This window comes from Danio rerio, chromosome 21, assembly GCF_049306965.1.
Source record: "Danio rerio strain Tuebingen ecotype United States chromosome 21, GRCz12tu, whole genome shotgun sequence".
Taxonomy (NCBI): domain Eukaryota; kingdom Metazoa; phylum Chordata; class Actinopteri; order Cypriniformes; family Danionidae; genus Danio; species Danio rerio.
Window position 1 is genome coordinate 17,626,846 of NC_133196.1, and position 8,858 is coordinate 17,635,703.

The 8,858-nt window shown below is 32.0% G+C and overlaps 1 protein-coding gene across 1 annotated transcript in view; it reads right to left on the reverse strand.

The window, feature by feature from the left end:
* tnfrsfa (tumor necrosis factor receptor superfamily, member a) overlaps window positions 1–1,984 on the reverse strand; it is a 47,386-nt gene extending 45,402 nt beyond the window's left edge. The window contains 1 exon segment of the mRNA NM_131840.2: window positions 1,717–1,984. Coding sequence (NP_571915.2) covers window positions 1,717–1,749 — 33 coding nt within the window. The 5' untranslated portion in view covers window positions 1,750–1,984.
* Window positions 1,985–8,858: the final 6,874 nt, after the last annotated feature.

Sequence of the window (8,858 nt, forward strand, 5' to 3'; positions counted from 1 at the left end):
ACAGTATGAGTTGAGCATGGCTCCGGACTCCAGGGAAAGTTTTAAAGGTGAGTCTCGCCATTCAGGCAATGAAGCGTTTTTATAGTGCCACTTTTGGCAGCGCATAGCTGGAAAAACCAACAGAAGGGCAGTGAATGGCTCTTTCAATGTGGGATAGAGTTAACACTGGCACTACTCTTAGAAAACTCGCTCAAAACCAGGTTCATAAGAGAAGAGAAGACTGAGAACTAGCTGAGATAGTCTGAGAATTGCTTCTGCTGATGTTTTCTCTTTTCTAATAATTAACTATTTTAATGACCCTTGCACATTTAAACTCAATCATTTATTAATATGGAAGAACCCCAAATAGTAGAAGAAAATACATTTTCTATATTGAAAAAAGTACAGAGATATATATTTTTTATTATTAAATTATTATTTTAATAACACATTTATAATATTTAAAAGTCGTAACCAAATTTATATACATAAAACACAACTACTATTAATAATAATAATAATAATATTGTTTTAAAAATATGTTATTTTATAATTTTTTATTATTATTTTATAAATAATTTATTATAAATATTGAATATTAAAAATACATTGTAATTAACAATTAATTATTTTAATTTAATTATTATTATTATTAATATAATATGATGCATATTTTATTGATGTAGCCTAATGTCAGTTTACTAAATAGTCAAAAATCAAATAAAAAAAATCTAAATCAAAATAAAATATTGCCTACGGTACTATTACAATAAATAATGTTTTATACTGTGGCTTAATAAACATTTAATAATTAATGTCAAAAATAAAATTGTCACAAATGAAAAAATATATATTACTATTAATCTACTACTAATTATACTTCTAATAATAATAGTTTTATTATTGTTTTATTGTTTATAGAGCATTTTCTTTGTAGTACCAATGACTATTTAGTAACTGTCACAAATGATAAACATAAATAATAATTAAAATGTTTTTTTGTGCAAACATAAAAATGTATTTAAAAAAGCTATATTAATTTAAAAATATTAAAACAATTACAACCAGGACAATATCACATTTTGACATTTTTTGACATTTTGGCACTTTTTGACATCTTAGGTGAAATCAATGCCCAAAATCAATGTCTAAGCAGGCAGGTAGCTAGGTTTTAAGACAGGCTATTTGATACTTCTACTTTCAAAACCACACATGACTTGCATTACAATTCAACAAGTGTGTACTAAAGATGTTTAGACATTTCAAAAGTAATTTAAGTGGAATAAGAAGACATAGCGCTTTTCTAATATTCATATTGGCCTATCGATCGAAGTGTGAACCACAACAATAAAATATCAGCACTTAATATACACTGCAGTACAGTGTGACAATGTGCATTATCAGTGATTGTTATCTCTTTCTCTCTCATAGAAGCCTTTCACAAATAAAACAGCAAAATAAGTGTTAAATCAAAATTAAGTTATGTTCAAGAAGACCAAAAGACCGCATGAAACCGACTGAAAATTTTACTATTAGTCGTATAAGTTAGTCGTCGACACGGACTTTCTTAACAACATTCAAGGCGACACGAGCGATAACAACAGAATACACGTTCACATTTGCGACAAAGTAGCCCACATGATAGTGTTGACCAACAATACATTCTAATAGGCCTACATTAAAAACTATACATTGCTAAACAAAGTTACCGCGAACACAACGGGAAAGATTCCTTACCATGCATACTTTCATAGCTTCGGATTTGTCCATCCTACGATGGCGTGTTTTCCGAGTTTTCCTCCGACCACTTGTAGCTTTCTTAATCTCCAGGAAGAATGTTTTCAAACCAAAGTATTAAAAAACGTATCGACAGAAATCAAAGTATATCCAATGTTTGGTGGCCTGTCAGAAGCGAACCATTTTCGGCTGCTTTCCCATGAAACGCGGCTGCTGTAATGCGACTCTACTCTCTGATCTTATTGTCAAGATGAAAAGTTAGACAGGCAGAGGGAGACCTACGTCAGTGGCACGTCATCTCTCTAGCCAATCAGAGTGATGGAATCTGGAATAATGAGAGAGCTGTGATTTATAGGTTACTGTATTACTACTGCAGCTATTACTACTTGAGACCTTTTTAGGTTTTAATCAAGTTATGTTAGAAATGGGAAAACAGATAAGCGTTTCATAATTTTTAAAATTAATTTAAAGAAGTCATTCACTGGTCTATCTGTGTAACAAAAGTTTAGATAACAAAAATTCCGTCAGATATTTAAAATAATAAACATTTGATTCAAATACTTAATTTATATTTTAAAACGTTATACTTCGCTACTATCTTTTTATCCATTTTTCAGAGGGGTCTGGCTCCAGACTTGATGCAGACGCATTCTGTGCTGCATCCAATGCCTACTAATGTGCTCACCTACGTCGCTTGCCCCATTGAGTAGATTGTCTCTGACATTGCATCTGCAAGCTGTGCAATCTCAGCTTGCATCATAAAGCCTGCATCCAGATAATGTAGGACTTGTTAGCAAAATTTTAAATAATTAAAAAATAAAAACAACATTATGTAATAAATATTAGTATGATCACATATACTTTATATATGTTAAATAAGACCTTTTATTTGTCATTTTAAGCATAAAAAAGAGGGTGGGGTGGGGGGGGAGGCTGTAAATTATGTTATGTTTCTTAAAGTTGAAGGAAATGTCAACAGTAGTTCACAGAATAAAACAAAATAAGTATATTTTTTGACTGTTTTTATTCAATTTGCATAAACAAAAATGTTCTATTGCATAACAATAAGAAAAGTGACAAGTTTCAGATGTTTTTATAATTGTACAGCACAATATCAATGTTTTACCTTCAGAAGAGTTAAGAAACCAACATTTGATGGAATAACCTTGATATTATAATCTGCATAATTGCGCTCATATTTCATCTATTTATTTTTAGAAATATTAATAAAATCATTAAATTTATGCATCTTTTTTATTACCTTTAATGTTGACCAAAACAAATTGGACGCCTCATCTTTGATATATATTTAATAAGGCGGCCACACCAAAGCTCTGAAAAAAGCCAATTTATTAAATTGGAAAAGGCTGATACGGCGTGTAACATTTCAAGCACACCAGCTCTTCACCAAACAGTGTTCATCACAGTATGTTGCTCTCTTTTTATGTACACTTCCGGATCACATGGTCTGACACATTATCTCAAACAAAAAAATAGAAAAATACACATTCATAAATTATACAGCTCACATATTCAAAACGAAAATACAAAAACAAATCCTAATAACACATAACAAAACAAAGAAAAAACATAACAGAATATAACAAAGAAACACAACAAAAGTATTTACCCAAACAACTAGTTGAACAATAAAGAAAAGGACGAATATCAAACTCCTCATTTAAACCTCTTGGAGACAAAGTATCTAGAATGAAAATCCAAAAGCTTCACGTTTTAACAACATTTTTGCAAGCTCTCCCCTCGACGTGGACACTTAACAACTTCAATCCCTATCTATTGTAGAGTGGAGACAGAATGTGTGTTGGGTAAAAAGTAATATATATTATAATTTTACGACTACCGTATCTCTTTAAAAAAAGAAAAAATATGCAAATTACAATAAAATAACATAGCACATATATATTCACATTGCGTCCTTAAAAAGTAACTAACACATTTATTAACATTATTTGTTTTTTTAAGTGACTACATATTGTAATATATTACTTTTTTCCCAACACCAGTGGTGGGTAAGTTACTTTAAAAAAAAGAAAAAAAAAGAGTTTGCCCAAAACTTAAAATGTTCCCATCATTCACTTTTTTCCATTCTTGTTTGTCTTATTTTCTTACACAAAAAAAGACATTTAGAAGAAAACTAGATGCCTGTAACCATTGACATCCCTAGTTTGAAAAAGCACTACAGTGTTTGAGTGTTCTGTGTTTGTCTGAGGCAATAAGTCTACATCTACCTAAATGTGTATATTCCAAAGTATGAAGCTGATTGGTCAATTCTTGTCACTTGTTTAACTGGGTGTGCCTTGGAAATGCGAGCGCTTAATATGCACTCCCAATATGTGACAAAAACGCAAAAGACAAGTTATGTGAACGACCCCATAAGCAGTAATGCTTCTCTTCACATTCAGAAGATACCTTCACTCCCAATCCTGCACAAAAAATCTAATTAGCCTGTTCAGGCTGAATCGGATCGCCATTTTTTGGGGCGCCAGTGTCATCCTTAGTGATGAGTATTGTCAGAATGCTTTCTATTCAAATGCTCACACAAGTTGCTGGTCAAGTTAAAAAGAGTTGAATGTTCTTTAGACTGCATTTTACTGCAATATTTTAGTTTTTAAGCTCAATAAAATAAAAGGATTGTCTGTATTTTTGCTTGAAGAAGCAGCCACTCTCTTCAGCAGCTATTTTAGCATGCATTCTTCAGCAATTTAAAAGTGCATGCTTAATAATTGACGTTGCAGCGGAAAACGTGCATTTAAAGAAGCATTTTTTTCTTCCAAAAAATAAATTTGTAACCTAAGTAACACAACTACCTTGATTTTTAGTAACTGTAGTCAAATTACATACATTTAAAATGTAATTTGATACATTTGTTCCCCAAAAAATGTGTATGAATACAACACCACACATTACACCCAACACTAAAAATGCTGCGCAACAAGACTTCTCATGATGTCGAATAGCGAATCAGTGTTTAGAAATGCGAACTTTTAGTGGCCTACTTGTCTGACCGATATAACATAAACCACACGAGCACCACAACTTATAGATTATGTTAGCTGTCTTGCACAAAATAGTGCCTTGAAATTGTTAAGTTTTTGCTGTATGGAAATGTGTAAAAGTTGATATTTTGTACTGTATGTGAAGTTGTACTGTAGACAATTCCCACATTTAAAATAACCATGTGGTAAATTCTTTTTTAAAAATCTGAAGCGGGTTTTAGATCAGCTCTTAACAACATATTACGACATTGTACCAGTATGATGTTCATCTTTGACCCATACAGTAGCCTACACTGACCTACATGCATATAAAAACCAACAAATACCATACAGTAGTTTTTGTGATTAAGTCCAATTGAAAAAGCATTAGGCAAGGTTGCTGAAAAAACCCTAACCACTTTATAAAACCTTACTCTGACAATTACACAAATCAGGCAAATTTGATCAGCGTAATCTTATTTTCTCCTCTCACAAAAATAAACTAACCTAAAAAGCCCCAAATTTGCCTCCATGCAGGCGAACAATGTAGCATTGAGGATAGATTTCTGCCCCCTTTACCTGAACACACCTATGAACTGTCATTATAAATTTACTATATCTCTTCAAACCGACTTTGATGGGTGATATAAGGGGAATTCTGCTTTAGCACAGAAGGCACAAGGTAGTCCTTCATGCCAAGTCTCTGATGCAATGCGCACGTATTGTGAAATCAGGCCCTCGTGACTCAATGATTTGCTCTGCTTCATTTGTTCATCTGTAAAGGTGCTTCAGATAAATGGCCTTCATTACAAAGGCTGCAAAAAAGCACAGGGTCTTAAATGGATTATGCCTAGAATGCTCAATGTTGTCATAGAAGAACAAATTCGACATCGTCTTTTTTCCTACATTTGTCAGACCCAGTTTGTCGGGTTTGTGTGGAGGCTCAAGTACTTGTACAGTTACAAAATATTAATTATTATCTCACAGGCTGAAGTGAATCACTCATGAGCAACAACAGTCTATAGAGATTGTAACATTGATTACCTGTTTGTAATTTTTTACTCTAAATTCATGACTGGCAACAACTAATACTGTAAATCAAAATTTTAAAATTCCAATGTACACAATGTAAAAAGGTTGGAAGTTTGCTTATTTTACTCATAATTATTGTTGGATTATTATATTATGTTAAATCTTTCAGGTAAGTAAATCACCCTGGACTGTAAAACCCAACAGTCAAATTTATCAAATGAAATGAGTGTACTTAACTCAAAATTGACTGGAAGTTAATTCTACTCATTTGAACTCAGTGCTGAAGTTAAAAAATGTTGAAAGTCAAGGAGGTTCCATAATGCAATTAAAAAGCTTAAATGAACCAGGAAAAATACAAAAAATAAAATCATGAATCTCAAAATAACTGCTAATTTTTTCATATTTTGCAGTGTAGACTTTACTTAAATTTAATATGTTTTCTTTGTAAAATTAAAACCTTTTATTACAGAGAAATGGGATGTCTCAAAAATAAGAGGAATAATGTTGAGGAGAGGAAAACACTGAATATGCAGAATGTGTTAATTAACAAATTACAGCTTATCAAGGAACATAGGTTTATTTCATCGTGCCAAAAATGCACTGAAAAAATACAAAAAGTATACACTATAAATGGTTATGAATATTTCATTTGTTCTCTCTCTTGTTCTTGATTCATCATCAATCTATTATGTGTCTTAATATGGACATCACATAGCACAGTCATGATCACCATGCCTGAATGCCTACTAGTTACATATTTATTTGTTCACAGTTCAGCACAATGACTTTTGGACTCATGCATATAATACGAAATTACTTTTGTAATGGTTTAGATTTCTTATCAGATTTCTCATAAAATCTAAATATAGGCAGAAAAGACATGAGTATTTAACTTGTTTGCATAAATAATATAATTAATAAATTTCTCTTGCACTAAAAATAGCTTTGTTGTATTGAACATTAGGATTCGGATAATTCAAACAACTGACGCAAAAAAAGAGAGTGGACCCAAAATCATATAAACGAAACACATTAAGTTACCTCTTTATTTAGTCATCTGTTTATGACAATTTAGCTTTTATTGTGGCAGGAAGTAAAGTGGAAAGGTGGCAGGGATCAAAATTGGATCTCTTTTAGACATTTGGATAGATTAAAACATGTCACCTAACCTCAAAATCCATTCCAAACAGCTTAAAGGTGGAAGATGATGTCAACCTGGAAGATGATGACAACCTGGTACTGTATACATGTAATCCTAAAAGTTGAGTACAATGTGGCTTAGACAATCAATAATCTGTGAATACAATTTACATTTAGAAAATATTTACAGTTAGAAAACCTACAATTTACTAGTTTCAAGATGACAAGTGCTATTTAAAATGATCATAACAGGAATAAAAGTGTAATATAATAATAATAATAATAATAATAATAATAATAATAATAATAATAATAATAATAATAATAATAATAATAATAATAATAATAATAACAACAGCAACAACAACACCAGCAAATGATATCTTAAGTGAAACTCTGAAACTCTCAGGCAGCAGCACGTTGTCCTGATGAAGGCCAAATGTATGAGCCTTCCAGCCATAACAAGATAAGTTTGTTGTTCCAAATCCGGGATTTCTAGAATGTTTTGGTAAATATCAGTATCTTCTCAACACAGGGTGTCTTAACTTTTAAGATAATTTGAACTGAAAGCGTACTCTGCAGTAAGTTGAATTTATTTGGGTTCAATGGGAAAAGGTGTTTATTAATTGTTTTTGCACTAATAATCCTGCGAAAAACATTAAAACAATGGCAGCCCAGAGTCTTAATATAATCCTGAATCAAATTTTTAAAGTTATGTCAACTGCTGTAAACCTTTTTTGTTTTGCACAAAATTTTGCACAAAAGTGTAAAAAAATTACATTTAAAAAAAAATTATTGTCATATGTGTAAATCTTAGTTAAACAATTAAATCAATGTTATTGTAAAGGATAAACGGTAACTGCTATTGCTTACAAAAAACTTTTTTTAAAAGAATCTGCAGTTCTTAAAAGCAGCAGAACCATGTGTGCACGAGCATCACTTTTTGTCCAGTCTAATTAAAAAAAAAAAAAAGAGATCGCACAAGTTGCGTTTGCAGGCATGGTTGCTTCGCGCAAGGAAACAGAAGCGCGCAACACATTAGCCGTGCACACGATACTAAAGCCCTTGTCAGTTAATAAAAAACCCTGCATCTCACCGTGCTTGTGATCATCCTCTTATTCGATATTTATCTGCTTTCTTTTGCTTGTGCAAACAGTTATTTTCATCGTGCTGCTTTTCGATGAACTACAACTTAAAGACTATTTTTAACTAGCTAAAGTGGCTAGTGGGAGCGGCTCTCTAACCCGCCACAGCTGAAATCTACTCGCATTAGGCAGGGTTAGGGTTAGGGTTAGGGTGGCTGGTGTTAACATCAAGCCCTGATTATATTATTTTATATTATATTATATTATATTATATTATATTATATTATATTATATTATATTTTATTATATTATATTATATTATATTATTTTTCATGCAGGATGGTATAGCCCCATCTAAAATTGTTCAGAATTTTAAACAATGAAGACATAATTTCTTCTTTTTTTAACAGTGTTTAAAATTGTTTATAAATTGTATTTGCACTACTAATCCAGAAATAATTTGTGCAGCAAATTAAAAGCATTGATTTTAAAGTAGTAAATAACCAAGTTATACATAACAATAAGCAAACTAATGGCCTCAGGCACCATAACACTCTTTAATTTCAGCAAATAAATTCTAGACCAGCTTATATCTGAGTGCTGTGGTGAGACCATGATGACAAGTTGGGAATGCCTTCTTCTGCTTTAAGTGGAAATCTATTGGAAAACCCAGCAGAGGCATTATTGTTCACATTGTGGCAAGGGCTCCCTTGAAACAGTGTTATGAGTAATGCCTGTGGCCGACCACAGAAAATGCCATCTCACACACTCCAATGAATTAAGGTCAACGTTGCATGACAGTGTTGCTTACAGGCATCTGACTGCTACTTTTCACACTAGCTTAATTAACCAAGTCTGCAGCATTCCCCTCAAACGCTCTCTTGCACTC